The sequence below is a fragment of the Lepeophtheirus salmonis genome, chromosome 6, assembly GCF_016086655.4.
Source record: "Lepeophtheirus salmonis chromosome 6, UVic_Lsal_1.4, whole genome shotgun sequence".
NCBI lineage: Eukaryota > Metazoa > Arthropoda > Copepoda > Siphonostomatoida > Caligidae > Lepeophtheirus > Lepeophtheirus salmonis.
Window position 1 is genome coordinate 27,925,084 of NC_052136.2, and position 19,858 is coordinate 27,944,941.

A 19,858-nucleotide genomic window follows, 5' to 3' on the forward strand; every position below is an offset into this window, starting at 1 on the left:
GCTGTTTCTGTTTACAAGTTCATTAATTATATTTATATATCCAGATATTTCATATGTATGACGTCACATAATTGGGTGTGTGTATCAATAAAATTTTCATGAAAATAGCGTCTCTGACCTACCTTGTCTCTAAGTATCTTGGATAGAGCTAGAAGAAAACAAAAACTATTGGTAGGCAGCAAAAACGGAGGAGGAAGATAAATATGTTTCTTTTTGTATATATGAGATTCTGACTATCTCTATAGACTATTCCTCTTCCTCCCTCCCCCTAACAATTTTCAAACTCTTAAAAAAAACTGATCTACTCGCACCCATACAACTTATATCAATTTTTTTTTATGTCCATTTATTTTTTGAAATACAAAAATAAATATCATTAAGTATTTATGTTCTCGAATAACTGTTTGCATTCTCGAAACGGTACTTTTAGCCAATGAGCTACAATACTATCTGGAGGAGAACAAGCTCCAATCACACTTTTTTTTTTGTGGTAAAAAACATCTTTTGAACTTTGTACAACTATAAAGCTAAAATATTTGTTGTAGTTCTATTTTCTCTCAAGATCACTTGCAAGCAACTCCTGCAGTTTAGGTAAATATTTGAAATCCCAAAAATGTGTTCTTCAACAAAAAATGATAGAGAATGAGGTAAATTATTTCATCGGTTTAATGTTCGAATCAGTGTGATTTACTCACAAGTTCGAACCATAAAAGGCAATTAAATACAATTATATTAACAACGTTACATCATATGAAAAAACATATAAAAAGTTATTCGACTTCATGACTTCATACTTGGGAATCTATCTCATACATTCATGAGAAACCTTTCTTTGCCATAGGGAATCTATCATATCATATCATTTAGTTTTCCTGTTTCTTTAGAAAGAGTTCCTTGATCAGTTTCGACTGCATCTGCCATCTTCACTTAGATATTCATGTAAAAGAAGTTCAACCCTCAGAATATGTCTCATTATTGACCCAGGAATTATTCATGAAGAAAATGAAGAGGTCTTATCGTTGTGAATAAGAATTGGATTGGAAAAAAGTCAGATTATTTATATTGAGGAATGAGTTTCGACTGGTCTCCTCATCTTCACCTAAATTGTAATGTAAAAGAAGTTCAACCATCGGAATATGTTTCCTTATTTTAATAATTATTTTTTTTTGTAAATTTCCAAGTATTTCTGAATTAGACATTCTTGGCTCATACTTATGAATTTCATTTTTTTTTCTTCATAGAATGATAATATTTAATATATCTGTTGCGATTAGATACACCGATAAATATGACCGATTCTCCCCTAAGAACTTTATCGTTGAATAATAATGTATATAGATTTTAATAGAATAAAGTTAGTATGTACTCCCTGGTCTAAGTGAGTAAGACCTCTTATTGAAACTGCCAAATATCAATAATATCTAAACACAAGAGAACAAGAAGTCCACGAAATTTCCAACATTCAAACTACTTCATGGGATGAAGGAAGAATAAATAAAATGATTTAGCACTTTTATGTGAAAACAGTTCTTATGATAAACTTTAGATATAATAGTGATATTTACATGAAATTAATTAAGACAATAAGGATGGTTTGGATGTATTTTTCTTTAAACATCCGGATTTATGGATTTGAGTTCCCTCATATTTCCATTGGATTCATTTGTGTTTATGACATGGGGACTTCCGTGATGTTAGGTATCTCATCCCTTTAGAAAATATTTTTGTCCGTGACTCGATGGATTGCATTTAATTTAATGGAAGTATCATTCATTGTGCAGATGACATTTAACGTCAAAATCTGTTATCTTATCATCCATTGGTTCAAGTACAGCTCCATCGCTCGTGATCTTATGGAATCATTATATACTTATTTAAGAACTAAGGATATGTTTAATAAAGATAAATAATACTGGAATGATATGTACGGTGAGGAGCAAATATACTTATCATTCTTCATTTGCAGCTCTTCCATTGAAACTCCTACCAATTCTACTCTATTTCGTCTCCTAATATTCTTAAAAAACTCTTTCATTGATTCGAGTCCTCAAGTGTCATTAATCTACATAACAAACAAACAACTCATATTTATGACACTGGATCCATAAATAAAGTTGTATTATTTATGTAATTATAAATGCTTAATCCTCGCTTCCGATTCCATCATCACATGTCGGTATCTTCTGCCATTTAAATAAGTAGAAGACGATCCTTGAATATGAATTTTTTGTTGTCCAAAACATATTCAACTCTTCTATTACGTACATGAAGGAAGTTAACACCTTTAGTATTTAGACTAGACTGACGTATATATGTATTAAGTTCTTACAGAGATAAAACATGTGAATATAAACGGGTTGTACACATCCCACAATATTCCCTCCAGAATATGCTTCGAGATTATAATAAATGAAATACTTATTCTGAGAATGAAAGTATACAAAAATAAAGATGGTAAAAACATGAGTATTTGGAATTGAAATAAAATAAATCAAATAAAAGTAATCATACAAAATTTAAATGGTAAAAATACACGCATTTGAAATTAAAATGATAAAATTAATGATCTGAATTTAATCTGAGACGCAGAGACGATATGTTTTGAAACACCGGAAGAATGTCTGTTATTCCAAACGCTGGATTCAGTCGATCTACAGAAACAAAACCACTTTAAAGGTACGTTTAGACAAAATCTTGAAAGCACCATTGTACACCAGAGCGAAGGTCGGTTTAATTGGTTTGTTTTTAACCAACACATGTGTAGCTCGTTTGAGGGAGTCAAATACGGACTGTATTCTATGAGGTGGATCTGATATCGTTCGTGGAGGTGTATGCCTGATGTTTTGGAATTTCTCTAACAGATTTCGATCATTTTGAGTACCGGTAGATTCTACCAAAGACAGAGGAAGACGCAGTGCAGATCCCAAAAGATGGTGTATAGGAGAGAACGAAGTCCAAGGAGGACGAAATGTAGGGATTGCAACCAAGATTCTCCTTCTTGTTGCATCCTGGACAAGATAGCAGTTTTTAGTGTTCAATCAAACCTTTCTATAATCCCATTTGGCTCAAGATGGCAAGAAGTAGTTAACAAGGTTTTCGCACCGTGGAGTTGTCCTAACAGTTTCCATAGTGTCCCGTAAACTGAGCCCCTCTGTCCGAGTGAATGGACTCGGGTACACCAAATCTTAAAACCCAACCAGAAAAGAAGGTGTTGACTATGCTTTCGGCCGTCGTATCCACCATCATCAGGGCTTCAGCCCATCTAATTGACATGTCAAGAACGGTGAGAAGAAATTTATAACCTTTCGTGAGAGTAAGTGAATCTGCCAGGATTCTTATCGAAGGGTGTTGCTCCTGAAGGTCTTAGATGAATAACGCTTTTATTCTTTTGACATGCGAGGTAAGCCTCGACCCAAGTTTTGAACTCATTTCTCAAACTAGGCCAGGCGAAAGACTTTGATATCTCTCGCAGTGTTGACTTAAGCCTGGGATGTAAAAGATCATGGGCAGCATGAAACACGTTTTTCTTAGTTCTTCTGAGGAAATGATGGCTCTACAATTATCCCCTGATACAAAACTCATTAAATTATTCATCCGAAGCTCTTCGTCACGAAGTGTTTTGATTTAAACTCTAACATTCGAGGATCAGAAATGGCCTGGTCCGAGAGATGTCATCCAAGAGTGGAAATGATTCCACTCAAACCGGTTCCAGGAGTCGGGATAAGGTGTTTGCGACAACGTTTGACTTTCCCGATTTATGTACTATACTGCAATGAAATTCAGAAATAAATGAAAACGCTCTGAATTGCTTTGACTTCCAAGAAGGATTCTAAGATTCGAGAGCTGAAGTCAAAAGTTTATGCTCCAAGAACACCGTGAACTGTACTCCCTCCAACGCCCACCGAAAGTGAGATAATGCCTCCCTGACAGCAAGGAGTTTTCTATCAAATGCTGAATATTTTTGTTGTGTCGAAGTGAGGGATCTTGACCAAAAGGCAAACGGGACCCAAGTGTTTCCACGCCGTTGCTCCAGTGAAGCGCCATTCCGTATAAAGACGCGTCAATTGTTAGAACCAAGGGTGCTTTATCTTGTCTAGACGCCAGAAAAGTGCGCCTTGCTAGATTGGATTTGATTTCATCGAATGCTCTCTGCTGTGGGAGTCTCATTCAAATATCTTATCCCCACGCAACAACGGATGAAGAGAACCGGTATGTCTAGCCAGGTTCGGTATAAACCTGGAGTAATATTTTACCATTCCCAGGAATGATTGTAATTTTTTGCGGAACTTCGGTGGGGGAATTATCAGATGGGGATTCTTACGAGTGGTTATTCGGCATTGTATAGACGGGATCACCAATGAAGGAAGTTAACACCTTTAGTATTCAGACTAGACTGGCGTATATATTATAAAGTTATTACAGAGATAAAACATGTGAATATAAACGGGTTGTACAGATCCAATATACATATATAGTTCATTCCGTCATATGTAATAAATATGTTAATAAATTATAAGTGATGTTATATCTTCAGTAAACTTATATTGGAAAATATTGATTTCGTTTCACATATTTAAAAAGTTATTGAGTGGGGAGTTATTTTCTGAATTACTAAATTACTTGTCTTCATATTTGAATATCACAATTGAGGATTTAGGATTTTTATATCAATATTAAATAAATAAAATACGGATTGCACTAAATACTTAGGATGTGACAAAACAGTATATAAGAACAATTATTTCCGCATTCATTTATAATAAATTATATTCCTTGAAAATTGTCGACCATATAAATATGACATTAACACTTAAAATTATTTTCTTACTTATCAATTGTAAATAATGGTGTAATACATTTATAAAAATATATATTTATATATGTGCTTCATTAATTTATGTTTATATTTTTATTTTGTATTAATTGTTTAGACTTATATCATATTTCATAATTTATTATCTTAACTCGATTTAAGATTATTACAATTATATACTTCTAAATATCTAGGTATTTAGTACAAATGTAAGATTTTTTTTTTCGATTCTCATTAGTGACAATGCTTAATTCATAGATGTCTTTGTATTGAAATCCATCGATATTGTGTTCAATGATTCGTTCCAGAATGCTGTAGTATTTACAAGGTATTGGAGTCTTTAAAAAAATCCGTGTAGTGCTTATTTTTCTTAGCGTGTACGTTTTGTAATTCAATATTTTCATAATTTAATTTTATTCGATTACTTGTTTAAATATTATAATAATATGAAAGATTATAGATAATTTGTCGATATATTTGATTTAAACAATATGTGTACAATTGTTTAATTTAGTAAGATAAATTATATCAGGAAATTGATGATGAAGATTCCAACTGTTATTCAAACATTTGATTAGAAATGAATAGAACCCCATTTAAACCTAAAATTGAGAGCGAGAATAAAATTTCAACTATCCTCTGTCGCTGTCTCCAATTTCGATATAGAAAGAGAAAGTATGACGTGTGGGCAAACTTATACAGTGTACCTGTTTTTTATCCCTAAAATACAAGTAATCATCGTTATGAATTAATTATATTATTAAATTATCAATAGAGGATATAAATTATTATTTGAATGAAGCTTACTATATAATGTTGTACAAACCATATTTGAAGTTGATACTTTATTTTGAAAGGCAAATTCAATAGTTTAAATCATAAGTTTATTGATTTTTTTTAAAGTTTACTTTAGAAAACACTTTAAAATATATTTACTTTGATTTTGAGTTGTAAACATTAAGTCAATCCATCATTTTTGCTCAAAAACAATGTCTTAGGATTTCAAATATTATCCCAAAATGGAAGAGATCCTTAAAATACCACGTGATATTGACAGAAAATAGCAACTAGTTGTAATTAATTACGACAAGTAATATAATTATAGCTTAATAATTGTTCTTATGAGTTTAAAGAAGAATAAATTTTTTTAAGGAGTTTTTTTCTCTAAAAAAAGGTTATATGTGGATTTTTTATTTTTGTATATTTTTGGATATCTTTTCTAAAAAAATGGTGATTTGTTTTTTGAAAAAAAAATCAAGCCCCCCAAAAAAAAAAAAATATATATATAATCCTTCGGACGCCCCTTCCACCCTATTTTAAATTTCAAACTCCACCAATGCTTCTCTGTAATGATCAACCTCTTTTCCTAAAATTTATAGTTAAATTAACAATAATTAAGCCTAGGAAATAACTTATTTTAAGTCATATACTATGACGTCACTAAATAACCTCTAATTTCACTAGCTGATTGTAGAGGAATGTGTATGGTGACGTCATAAAACAAACTCTCTTCATTTTAATATATTTTTATAATTTCAAGTTAACATAATTTCGATTTTCATACATTTTAATAGAAAAATGCTTCCGCTATCCTTACTTCGGACAGCTCAGAACCATCCAATGTTGGTAGAGCTTAAGAATGGTGAGACTTATAATGGACATTTAGTTTCCTGTGATAATCGAATGAATATAAGTTTGAAGGAAGTGATTTGTACATCCAGGGACGGAGATCGCTTTTGGCGTATGCAAGAGTGCTACATTCGAGGATCCACCATTAAATATCTACGTATTCCAGACGATGTAATTAATTATCTTATTTTAAGTATATGCTATATAGCTAGTGACATGTAGATTTGGGTTCATTGGTTTATAACTAGATATGGAAAAGAGACCAAATTAGTTCATATCTCACCTTGAATAGTATACCATGCTTTTATGCAATTTATTGGAGAATAAACGGTGGTTTTTGGTCATGAATAGTGTAATAACATGTGGTGCGTCAACACAAAAAACAATCTTGAATTAATATCTTGAAAGGGAGAGATTCCCAATGTATTAAATCCAATTGCATACAGGCTAATATATCATAAACATATTTGTCTCAATTATAAGCTTTGTATTCCTGGGATTATTTAAGATGTTTACTATTGTTTAAAACAATCATTTGATTTATGTGATTAAATTTTTGTCCCCGATAATATCACCCCTTTAAAATTGAGTTATGTATCCTTAAAATTATGAAAGGGGATTTTCTTGGAACCTTTAAGTGTTTAATTTGAGGTGCATTCAAAGGATTAATTATAATATTTCATTAACAGAAATAGAAAATAATTAGGTGAACAATACAATTTCAAATTCAATTTAGACACTAAATCATTTTTGCTTGTGCTGACGAGTCGTATATATAACTTAAATTTTATTTGTTAATTTATGAAGTTGATTACTTCATCAGCGATAAAATAAGTGTAAATTTTAATTTTATAAAAATGATTTGTACTAAATTGCTGATTGTTTAAAATCCATGATAATAATTTTTTAGTTACACTCTAAAAACTTACTTTCTTTAATTTAGGTCATTGAAATGGTGAAGGACGACGTTATGACAAAGGGATCTGGACGCGTTGGAGGCCGTGGAAGAGGTCGTGGAGGATTTAATGTTGGAGGCCGTGGCCGTAATAGAGGAGGTGGTGGTCGTGGTGGATCTGGTAATCGTGGAGGAGGGAATCGCTAAATTTGTAAATGAGGAGGAGGTCAATAAATAAAAATAACTCCCTTGTACAAATATTTGATGCATATATATTTCATATGACAAAATAATAATAATAATCATATTAATAAATGCTCCGAAGTTATGTGATGAAACGATGGCGAACAAGGTGACGTTATTAATCATAATGACCCATTAATTTGTTTTACATTGAAATTAAAAAAAATAAAATAATTATAAAATAAACAAAAAGGATAATTTAAATAAGAAGCTCTAATGTTGGCCAAAAAAAGGATTGTTATAATTGGCAGGTGTTTCCTGGTTAAAAGGCATCTGAGCAGAGGCCGCTGATCCTACCATATTCTAAAATAAAAAGAATGAAATAAAATAATACTGAAGAAAAATGTCTGCATCTGTGTGACCTTTAAACAGGTACGGTTTTAGCGTGAGTGGGCTCTGGAACAAGGATAAATGTAAATGTAGGGCTTGTTCTATCATTTTTTTAAATTCTCAAGTGGCATTTTTTAACTATTACTTCATGTTTCCTTGGAACGTATTTATGTTTTAAAATTTCCTTTTTTAATTAACTGTATCTATTTGGGTAACCTTTTTTTATAAAACAAATTTTATTTACTTTTTAAAAATGACTATTTTTCTAGAGAAGGTCGTTATAATATGTTGTTGTTTTTTTTTAATTTCCTCTCTGTGTATACATTTAAATTTTAAAAGTATTCCATCCAGCACGGGATGCTAGTCAAGAGCCGAGCCTGGGTTGTGTCATTTTATGCACCCTATAACCGGTCCTGCCTGTATGGTCAAGCAGACGCATGAAATAAATAAAAAATAATTAACAAAAATAACTAAAAACTTAAACAAATGAAAAATAAATAAAAAAACGTGGCGAGGATGAGGGAGTTGGGTGTCGTGAATACAAATTGTCATAAATTCCTACTACTTAAAAAACTCATCATCAAAGGGATCTTCCTTAATTTCGAATATATTAACAGAATCTGATTTAGTGAAATTTGGTGTAATAGATGAAACTTTAGCAGTGACTTTGAAGCTGTTTTCATCTAAAATATTTGGCGAATCAAAAATGTCTCTCTCTGATTCGTTGATGATAAGGGACGATGAGAGAACATCACTTAGACTCCCTGTTTCCTCATTTTGTCGAGTTGAGGATGGGGGAATAAAATTATCATTGAAGGGATTTGGTGTATAGCTGTACTCTCCTGAAGAAAGATGTCGACTTCGACCCTCTTTCGTATGGGAAAAGTTGTCACTATTACAACTTCCTCTGAGCGACTCATTTCTTGAAAAGGAAGCGTATCTACTCGAAGAATCTGAACTTTCGAAACCATCGTCTGCTGTATATTTTGTAGAGTATTGTCTGAATCTTAATGGATTCAAGTTATTTTTTTTGGATAAGTGAGCAACAGGAGCTTCTTCCTTATCCCACTTTGGGTTATCAGTTAAATTATTAGGCGAGGCAGATATGTCCTCCTCAAAAGTAGTCCAGCCGCCTGGATTATTAACTACTGGTTCAGAAGATGAACCAAACGCATCTGAGAAGTTATCTTCAAATTGAGTATTACTTGGACATCGAGAAGCACTTTCATCACACAATGGAACCTGGGAGTCTCTTTTGTGATTCATTGTTTGATTCACTTCTAGTTCTTCTTCTTCGTCATCATCCACTGAATGAGGGACATCATCCTCATCTTCAGATTGATTATCATCAGACTCAGACCTTGAACAAGGACTTCCTTCACTTGAGCACACAGGCGGAGGATCAAAGTATTGTCGAGTTTCCTTATCCTCTTGTGATTCTTCATCGCTTATCACATTGTCTTCTGATGGAGTTGGAGAACGAGGTCGGAAATTTTCTTCTTCATCTTCTTCTTCGTATTCATTGTCTTGATCTGAATCCAAATTTTCATTCATTCCGGGAATTTTGTCGTCATCTTCATCATCTACTTCTTCTTCGTCGTCCTCGTCAATTTCATCTTCAGGGTCACTTGGATTTTTCCAAGCCCTCATTACTTCATCTTCAAGAGCTAATTCTCTTAGAACAGCGTATTTATCATAAGTACTATTCGAACATTTGGAATTTCTTTTCTCCCCCGTGAATTGAGCTGATGTATAGTCATTATCAGTGTTGCTGCTTATGATGACATTTGTGTTAGTGGTAATAGAGGGAGGATTATCTTTAATTTTGCTAAATTCTGGAGAGAAGGCATTTAATTCAGGATGATTATTATTCAAAGTTGAATTCATTGTTTCCTCTGGTACTTCCATTTCATTTTTTTTATTGGGTAACACAAAATTATCTGAGAAAGAGGGTTTCATTGATGATTCTGATATAGGAAGAGACTCATGTTCGATGTCCTCACTACTGGTATTGTGAATGAATGGAAAAGAGTCACCGGAATTGTTTTGATTTAATTTAATTTGCTGTGACACGAAATCTACCAACTCAATTATAGACATTCCCTGTAATTGATAAGGGAGCTGCCCTGAAGTCATTTTATCATTCAATTCCATTACACTCATTTTGCTCAGCTCTTCAATAGAAACAAAAGATGATGATGCATTACTTGGAACTGAAGTATGATTTTGAGACTGCTGATAACTAGTATTAACGGATGGGGGATCCAAGGGAAAGTCATATATGTTATCTGGCTTTGATATTGGAGGATTTATAGTCGTACAAGATGAAGACATTAATTTCCATGAATTTTGTTGACCCATAGGTTTCTTAGGGGGTAGCGGAGGAGGGGAAATGGTTGAAGTTTTGGAAGGTCTTTCGGGTAATTTTGGAGGAGTGTCCTGGGATTGATCAATTTCGCTATGATCACATATTTTCTTTGTAGAAGGATAGATTGAAGGTATTCCCAAATTAACAGAATTACTCATAATATTTGTACTAGTACTAGGGAATATGTCTCGTCGATATCGTCGAGGAGATGCCTCTAGATGAGGAATTGAACCATAATTATCAACGTTACTGGAACTATCATCAGGGGGAAGAGATACCTTTAGATGACCATAATTATAACTCGAACTTCCGTCATCGCTTGAATCCATTCTAAGAGTTGGAATTCCAATTGAAGGTGTTTTTCTATTATCTTTGGATGAGCCACTTCGGCTGCCACAATGCCACATAGTTGGTGAGTCGGCTGAAAAATTATCTGAAAAAGAATTTGGATGTACCTTAGGAGGGACATGCTCTCCTATGTTGGGTCCAAAAGCGCCCATTCCAGAAAAAGATCCTATACTAGAAGAAAGAACATCTGATCCAGGAGAAGAAGTACGCTCATTAATACGAGACGGAGGAGTCTTTGGTTCATTGAAAAAGTCTTTTGTATCCATATAGGGCTTGCTTTTACTAGTTCCAAGAGGATCTAGATCCGTAAATTGTGGTATGGTACCAGAGTTATCAAACTAAGATAAGAGCAAAAATAAGATACTATTTTTTTCCAATGATTTTGTTAATTTATTTTACCAATTTGTTGTTCAGCATTCCCATCCCCATGAGCTGATTGTTTATATTTCCATGTACTGATTTCGACGTCAAATCATTTGGATCTCCACGAGTGGATGAAATAAACATATGAATTAAATTTTAATAGAAAGATATAGTTGAGTATCTTATTACCTTGGGTATGTGAATGAAATCCAGCGATTTTATTCGTTTCATCAAAGGACTCAAAGGGTTTATATTTATCTGAAGGTTTAAAATTATTCAGAGTGTTATTGATAATGTTCATGTTTGTGGGTGTTTTAGATGTTTGAACCATGGGAGCGTTGTTGTTGTTGACATGAAGCATTGGTGAAGCAGAATGCATTGGTGGTGTATTTTGAGGATGTGTTCCATAAATTGGCTCGTGCCCAGTTACTGTAATGGGTCTTGATGTTCTTCCGCCCGATTTTGAAGGTGGCGGGGGTAAGAAAGGAGCTGCTCCAAATGCATCAGAGCCTGATATAGTCGTGACGGGATTCATATTCATGATAGCTGCAGGTCGTTTGTTGAGTGTGACATGAGTTTCAAAGGATAGTTGTTGTGCAGGAATAGGATTATTGCGAACTCCAAGGGGGATCATAGAATCAGTTTGAAAACTCATGGGGGCAGTTGGGGCAATTTTATCAATTTGTCTTATCCCAGCTTGGATATGGGTTAATTCATCTTGGAGGCCCAACAAGTCCGAAAGAGCACCCACATTTGAATGATTCATTCCTGGGTCTAGAGGGTGAGAGGAGGTATCAGGTAAATTATTGGAAGGAGTTGTTCCAGATATCACGTCCGGCTTCTTAGTATCCTCTCTTTTGTTATTAATCGGGTTGCTATCCAATTGTTTCTTGGTTTGTTCAATTTCCTGTTGTTTCATATCAAATACGACTTGAAATAAATCTCTCATTGCAACAACCACCTAAAAAAAGATGTAAAAAAGATTATGAACATGGAGGAAGATCTTTATTTATACTTGTGCAGCGGCTTTCTCGGTTTTTATCCCAAAGAAACGATGTCCATTTTCAGGGGAACCATAAATATAGCCAAATGCTCGAGAATCTGCCATATCCTGTGCAATAAAACTAATTTTGTGGACTGGATGATGATATAAGCAATCCTTAAAAGTATGAAGCAGAGGAAATCACATAAAGCTACTTCAGAAATGATCTTTTTAATTACCCCATTTTTTTCATCACGAATCTTGAGTCCATCCACTGCTATATGAATAATTATCCTTTGTTTATGTTCTCCTGATGCCTTCACAGCAATTTTTAATTCCTGCAACGCATCTTGGCACATGCGATCTCCTCTTGCATTTTGAACTTCCAAAACTCCGATTAACTTCCCTTTGAATGTCTGTCCCTCACCCATGAACTTTTGTTCATTCCCCATTCGCCCTGAAATGAAGATAAAATGGTTTAAATATATTAGTAGTATCTCACTTTCTCATATAATTTATCTGAGAAACAATGTATATAGTAACATACATTTGTTTGGACTGTTTTTACAACGTCTCCCAAGAGTTGAAAAACTATGCATCATATTGAATGAACAAGGAGAGTAGAACTCTGGGTACAGATATCAATGAGTGATCACACGATCACCATGTCATGTCAAGCCAAAAAAACAGATTCACTCCACTACATCAAGTACATTTAGGATTAATAACATAAATGTATGAAGAATATCGGGAAACACTAAGGATTCACATATTTTTAAGAGTAATATCGTCAGCTGATATGATAGACACATCTTGGAACATCTATTTCATTCATTTTTCCCCCCGAGGAAGGGCTATTGTTGTAAGGGAGGGGGGGGGTGAAAGGCTCGTAAAAAGTGTCCTTTCACATTTACTCCTTCCTTATCATCATACAAGTATTGGAAAGCTCTGCGCAAGCGTGTAGCTTTAAAATTGAATACAGTATACGGTAGAAAAAAACTTTTTCTTCTTAAATAAGAAAAAAAGGAAAGCTTATCTCCCTCTGATTTATGGATGTGGCACCAATTTCAAAAATTACATGTCCATTTAATATATGTACAGGGTTGAATAGATACATCCGGAGTATTTAAACTTTTTCTTATAAAATCGAAAAATTTGGCAAAGATATACCATTTTGAATTATCAAATGAACTGAAAAGTCCCAGGCTTAAGAAAGAAAACACTTTTTTTGTTTCGTTTAAAATTGAAGATTCGTACTAACTAAAAATAAGGCGAATTAAAAAATAGCTCCATCTATGTACGAAGCCTGGGACTTTTCAGTCCAATTCCTGAAATTATATTTGCATTTACGGAAAAATACAATTAGAGCTATTTAATTGTCCCCAATGCCATCAATTTAGAAAGTCCTTCTAAGGCCACATCTTTAAAAGATATGTTCCTCTGAGTAACAAATGGGAAGCATTGTTTGACTAATAAATTTTATTGGACAAACAATCATATTAGTGAAGCGATAATATGAATTGGACCGGGGAAAGATGTTCAGAGTGATAGCTAACAAAAGGGCTAAGCAATGGGTTGAAAAGAGTTATAGGGACTAATTCTACTAATGAATTAACAAAAATGAGCAGATGCAAGAACTGTATATCCTTTTTTAATTGCTAAAGTGTGATTTTCTTCACTAAAATCCCACCCAATGCTTTGATTACGGTTGTAACTGGAGGGAGCAAAAGTTAGTGACTCTGCACAAAATTATCAACTAGATAAACGAATATTAAGATTTTTTTTTAAACGATTCAAAGCTTCCTTTACTGTCATGTAAAGCCTATTCAGTTAATCAGTGGTTTAAATTTTCTCATATTTTTAAATTAAGAATTTTATTTATCCAAATAATAGAAAAAATTTGTTTTTGTGAAAATCTGTAAAAATCGAAGATATTTGGTTTTTTGAATCCAGATTTTTGTATTGTTGGTTAGAAATTGAGAATATTTTTTTTAATACAAAATAACTAAATAACTATTTTTGATGAAGTTTATAAAAATATATATGATTATTTCCATGTTACATTTCTAAAAATTTTATTCCTAATTTTTTCTATTCACGAAGTTTTATAACTTTTTAGATGACGCAATAGTGGGAAGTGATAAGTAGGAAATTTGCATTTTTTTTCTGTTTAAGGATCCTGGATTATTTACTTGGAATTACATACATGTAATTTTTGAGGCAAAATGTTTTAAAATTTCTTAAATAGAGGATTCCAAAACTCATAAATAAAATATGAAACTTATGGCGTTAAAGGGAAAATAGGAAGAATCCAAATTTTTTATAAGATGAGAAAAAATATGATATTCTTCTTAAAAAAGATCAGACAGAAGTTTTAAAAGGAAATTTGCCTTCCCAATTTTGGGACGGGGATATAGATAAATATGTTATTAATAAATATTATATCTGACAGTTGGAAAAAAATTAAAAGGCCTTCGTATTTTATTTTTAAAAAATGATTCGAAATAAGGTTCCAAAGGGCCACACAATTATATTTGATACAAAAAATAAGGAACGAAATTTCTTTTTTTTAATAGAAATAAATATTATCTTCTTAAAAAACCGTCATTAAAGGAAATATTGCCACAGTTTTTTTACAGAAAAAAAGATTCAATAAATTCAATAAAAAATTATTTCTAAAAATAAAAGTAATTTGATTAATATAAGAAAAATGAAAGAGTCCATATTTCATTTTCCAAGAAGGTCATTCCATATTATCAGCTGAAAAATTAGAAAAAAAAATTAACACAACCACCCTTCCAAGAAAAATCCGTGTCTGATCATTTTGGCGTAATCATTTTAACCACCGGTAAATTTACTATATTTTTTCGCATGACATATTCGCAGTTTTTTTATGTTTTAACTTGATCTTTAATCTAGGCTCTAGATCAGAAAAAAATAAAAAGAGAATAGTGAGGAAATAAAGCAGGAACAGTGTTTATAACAACGAATGCGTAAGAATCCAGGATCATGAGTCTACTTTGTGCGGCAGCGAATTGTGCAGTAATTGATTCCCGTGTACAATTTTGCCCAAATTTAAGAAAATAAAAGAGGCACAGAATATAAATTTGTACTAGTTTATTGGGATGCCATTAACTATATCATTTCTCAAAAAGATATCCCTTAGCCGCCAGCATGGCCTCGATCCTTTGGCGGAAGGCCAAGCACGTCTTCCTTGCAAAGTCTTCGCTCATTTCCTCTTATTACTTGTCCACTGTAGCCTTCAGGGACTCCACATTGGGTTGAGAAGTCGCACAACCTTCCTCTCAATTGCACCCCACACCCTGGTAGTGGGGGTGGGGTGAAATCCGGGCTTGACGGTGGTCAAAAGTCCTTTGAACAGAATCCCTTCAGGGGCGACCGTAGGATTATAATTTGCAGGGACTTGGTTTTTGGATTTTCTTCCAAAAAAAATCAAAAAAATTTCAAATGTTAAATTTGTAGGAAATAAAATTTCAAACTTTAAAAATCTTTTTAAATTTCAAATATCAAATTTCACTTTTAAATTTCTTTTTTAAATTGGCCATCTTTCTCATGCTCTTCTTGGGCTCCTCTCTATCTTCTCCTTCACCGAGTCCAAAAAGGCTGGAGACCGAATTTTGTTGAGTCTACTGCTGCCAGGACTCCGTGCGAGGCTCAGACCATCCTTTTTTTTTAGCTTTTTTACCTTGAAGACGAGCCTCTCCGAGCAGCTGACAGTTTCTGCCACCTTGACATAGGCGTCGAGCAAATCAGATATTCTTTTTCCTTAAACCTCCATCGTCGCTCTCGATCGTAATACGAATGTTGTTTTAAAAAAAATTGTTCTAATTGGATTATAGAATTAGCTCATGTAACATAGATTAGTTTAAAATAAGGGGTTCGAGCTTTAAACAAGTTTAAATACTACTTCATGATTCGTTGCCGCACACTGTATTTCGAAAAGGTTGATTGACTTGTGGCACTTTAATTAATCATAGTCCTTATCTTAGTTGAGGCTTGAAGAAATGTAAGAAAACTTCTTCGACAGAAAGAATGGAATATTTTAACATCCTTTTTAAATGTTCGCTTAATTGGTTGGATGGAGTTGCAGTGATTAAGCATGAGTATACATTATGGTATTACAATCTGACCTAGGAACCGTCTTTGAAGTCCATAACATTAAGGTTCTATATTTCCTTCTGTAGGAACGACCGAGTGTCAAACCTATTCACATTGGGAATAATTTCTCCCAACCGCATTGTCCATTAAGCAACGTCGTTCCATTTTAACAGTATAGACTCAATGAAAAGTTCAAATCTATATTATAAAAACATAAAGAGGTTGCGAATATGTCCTTTGGAAAAATCTGTAAGAGGCGACATTTGTTCGTGCCAAAATCATCTAGACCTAGATAGTGTTGTTTCATTCCATATTTATTCGGTCCAATCCAGCCTTAGGACCAGCCCTTAAGACCTTCCGACTGACAGTTGTACAACTGATTTAAAAAAAATTAAGTGACGACATTAAGGACTCAATAAGTTTTAAATCCTGATATGCAAGACTGAACTGGACAGAACTACAGTCTTTAGTCCTTAATGAGGATAGACAAAACACTACCTAGAACCGAAAAATTCAATCAGCAGCTCTGGTTTTAAGTAGAGATGTACCGATATTAAAATTTCAGCCAAGTTTCGATACCATCTTTACGAAGAATGCCGATTCTGATACTGATTCTTTATTAATATTATGTATAAATGAATTACATAAACAAATAACAAAATGAGTCATTTTTTTTAATGTTTCACTTTTTATCAATTAGAAGTTACCAAGAAAATACGTCAATATTTTAATCATACCGGTAGGAGCCTCTAGTTTTAAACCTAGATTGATTTATACCATGATCCTCACTTTCTTTTATTTGCTGACCATATAAAATAATAAATAAATATATATATATTTTGGCTTAACAATGTATATAAATAAGTAAGCACAGGTATCGGTGGAATCGGCATTATTGAGCTGATTCTGATACTTCAAAAAGGTCGATTTTTGTCGATTTCGATGCATCGGTACCCCCTAGTTTTAAGGACTAACGGGTATTTGAATAATGTCTAAAGAGTATGAAGAGTGTAGATTTTAAGTTTATCATTCGACGATAGTCTTATCAAAAATGTTTGTGGTGAAGTTGAGGGCAAGAGAGAGGGAGGGAAACCCGGAATATGTACATTTCTATGTAACTATATGTTCTGCAGAAACTCCCCATTCTAACCTACAGGGTGTTTGATGCACTTCAAAAAATAATTCAATGTTAAAAAAAAAAACAAGGCTACCAATCAATAACTTTTAATAACTTTTTTTTATAATCGTAGATAACAACATTTGAAATATTGTCCTAAAAAAAAACATAGAAAACCCCAACGTCACAACTTCATAATTATAATTTAGCAATTACATGATTTGTGACCCGTTAATACAAAAGGAAGCATGGATAATTTTTCTCGAAAGTGAATTCGGATTATTTCTGTATTTTGAATCAAATTATCTTGCATTTTTATATATGAATTATTTGGATAAATCCTTCGGAGGACCCGCGTATTGCAAATTAAAGATCGTAAACATTATCCATTAGTTTGAAGGGAGGAAAAAATTAACTACAAAATACATTATATTTGAAATGTCATATCGGAACTAAGCAAAGTTTAATATATCAAATGAATATTCCCATGTCAATGAAATAATGGGGCGTTTATTGGGTATGAAGTTAAACATTAAATTGGGGATTATTCATTTTCTTGATTTTTGTTCAAGATGGTTTTCACAGTACATGCTTAAGAAGCGTCCGTAGAATTATATTTAGGGGGGTTTGGTTTTGGGAATCTTTTGGAAAAAAAATTATCAAAATTAAAAATTTTGGAATTTTTTTTCAAAAATCCTCAGCTATTCACACAAAATTAAAATTTTTACTCTGCTGTATAATTTGCCCGATGACTAAAAAAATATAGAAGGCTACATCCCCTCCTGTGGACGACCCTGTATTTAGTTAATAGGAATGCCTTCACCCCTCAAAATATTGGGTTAAAAAATAAGAGAGTTATTTATATTGATAGTACCTTTTATATCTGGCTGAGAGGGAGTATTTAATCTTAGAGGCTTTGGGGGTTGCTCATCTCCCATTGGCTTAGCATCCTCGTTCTCAGGAGTCTGTGGAGGAGTATCCACACTTCTCTTGAACCAACGGGGTATATATGTCCTTTGTTTCTTCTCTACCTTATTCTCTAATCAAATATAATGGAATTTATTAATAAACCCATATATGCCTATATTAAAAACATCCTTACCTTCAGATTTTGAAGTACACATACTTTCAGCTTCCTTTTGTACCGTCTCCGGACTCTGTTTGTCGGCCTTTTCTTCTTCCTTTGAATGATCTCCTATATTGAAGGACACATTTAAATCCTTTTCATGGAAAAAACTTAAATCCAAGGACTGCTGCTCTGTAGGAGTAGCTTGATTGACTGGTTCTTCAGGAATAGCCATTTGAGGAGAGGAAAAAGATGGGTTAAGCGCTCTAGATCCATAATCTTTGATAAAATTGTTCAACATGTCAGGTGTGATGGCAAAATGTTGCCCTTGATCCATTGGAGCAGATGTAGAAAGGCCCCAAAAGTTTTGCTGTCCCATGTGAGGAGAGGGGATCTGCTGTTGTTGTTGAGGCGAGGGAAATGAAGTGTTTCTCATCATAGGTATGGCCTGAGAAGGAGGCTGGGATGAAAGACCAGCAAGTGTGTTAGGCCTCGCTGGAGCTGTATTAAAACCTCCTGACATATTTTGCTGTCCTTGTAATGGAGCATCGAAAGGCCCTTGCCATTGGCTCAGGGGCTTATTCACATTGTATAGAGCGTTGAGGTCTAACTGGCTTCCAGAACCTGTTATCATTAAGTCAGATTTTTTATTGTTCATGATGAATTAATGATTCGATGTGAGGATATCCTATAGTAAATTAACCTTGATATTAGAGAGAAACTGAGTTGAATAGTACTTTTAACGGAACTGATAAAAGCAATACTTTTGACTGAAATATTTAGTAATTTTAAACCTCACATCAATCAGCTCAGTATAAGTACATAAAAACCTCATTAATTAATTCGGGCGTGCATGATATTTTAATGACTTATTTTGCTTTTGAGGAAAAGTGTAGAGAGGAGGAAAAATATAAATATCAAATACTTTGATGATTGAATAATATAATTTTAATTTCATTATTCTGGATGCAGCTTCATGAAAAGTTACCTAGATCTTACAGAACAGGATCAGCTGTTGGTCTATTCTTTTTTAATATTAAAACTCGTTAAGAAATATCAGACAGCACAATTTTTAGGATTGTAAATTTTAATCATTTTTGGCATACGAGTTTTGTTGCCGTTGGCAACTTGAACCGTGTTTTTATCTTCCAAAACTGTTATCATTATTCTTTCATTTTTGTGGAGAAAATATATAAGTAAACATTTTCGGTGTGGTAGAACAGAAACCGAAATTAAAATGGTAACCCCGACTAGCGTCACTTAACTGCCAAAACGTTTTATTAGATTAACTGCTAGTAAGGGGGGAGGGAATCCTTCTCCGTATTAAGCAAGCAAATAGACATAAATTATACCCATATCAATCTTCAATTCTAAAATCATCGTTTTGGGCGTACATGGGATCCGATTGCCCCCTACAGCATCTAATTTTAGAGTTATAAAATCAAATTACGACATATTTTCTTAAATCAGGAGGACCGTTACCAAGGGGGCACCCCCAATGGATTATTAGAAATTTATTATCATAAAGAATATACTATTCTGTAAATCCAAAAAACAAAGGTTAATAGAAATACAAGGTTAGACC

General features: G+C 33.4%; 2 protein-coding genes and 1 long non-coding RNA gene across 3 annotated transcripts; 1 reads left to right on the forward strand and 2 right to left on the reverse strand.

The window, feature by feature from the left end:
• Positions 1-1,224: 1,224 nt before the first annotated feature.
• LOC121120319 (uncharacterized) lies at positions 1,225-4,777 on the reverse strand. Its single transcript, XR_005865008.2, has 2 exons — positions 1,947-4,777; positions 1,225-1,881 (listed from the first exon to the last, which is right to left on the reverse strand). It is a non-coding gene; the product is annotated as an uncharacterized lncRNA (long non-coding RNA).
• Positions 4,778-6,301: 1,524 nt separating this feature from the next.
• On the forward strand, positions 6,302-7,790 carry LOC121119409 (U6 snRNA-associated Sm-like protein LSm4). Its single transcript, XM_040714070.2, has 2 exons — positions 6,302-6,613; positions 7,386-7,790. The coding sequence occupies exons 1-2, from the start codon at positions 6,392-6,394 to the stop codon at positions 7,542-7,544; spliced, it is 381 nt and encodes a 126-aa protein (XP_040570004.1). The 5' UTR covers positions 6,302-6,391; the 3' UTR covers positions 7,545-7,790.
• On the reverse strand, positions 7,590-19,087 carry Dab (DAB adaptor protein). Its single transcript, XM_040714068.2, has 8 exons — positions 18,310-19,087; positions 18,082-18,246; positions 12,211-12,428; positions 12,005-12,148; positions 11,179-11,950; positions 11,026-11,108; positions 10,734-10,964; positions 7,590-7,883 (listed from the first exon to the last, which is right to left on the reverse strand). The coding sequence occupies exons 1-8, from the start codon at positions 18,929-18,931 to the stop codon at positions 7,794-7,796; spliced, it is 2,325 nt and encodes a 774-aa protein (XP_040570002.1). The 5' UTR covers positions 18,932-19,087; the 3' UTR covers positions 7,590-7,793.
• Between the last annotated feature and the right edge of the window lie 771 nt (positions 19,088-19,858).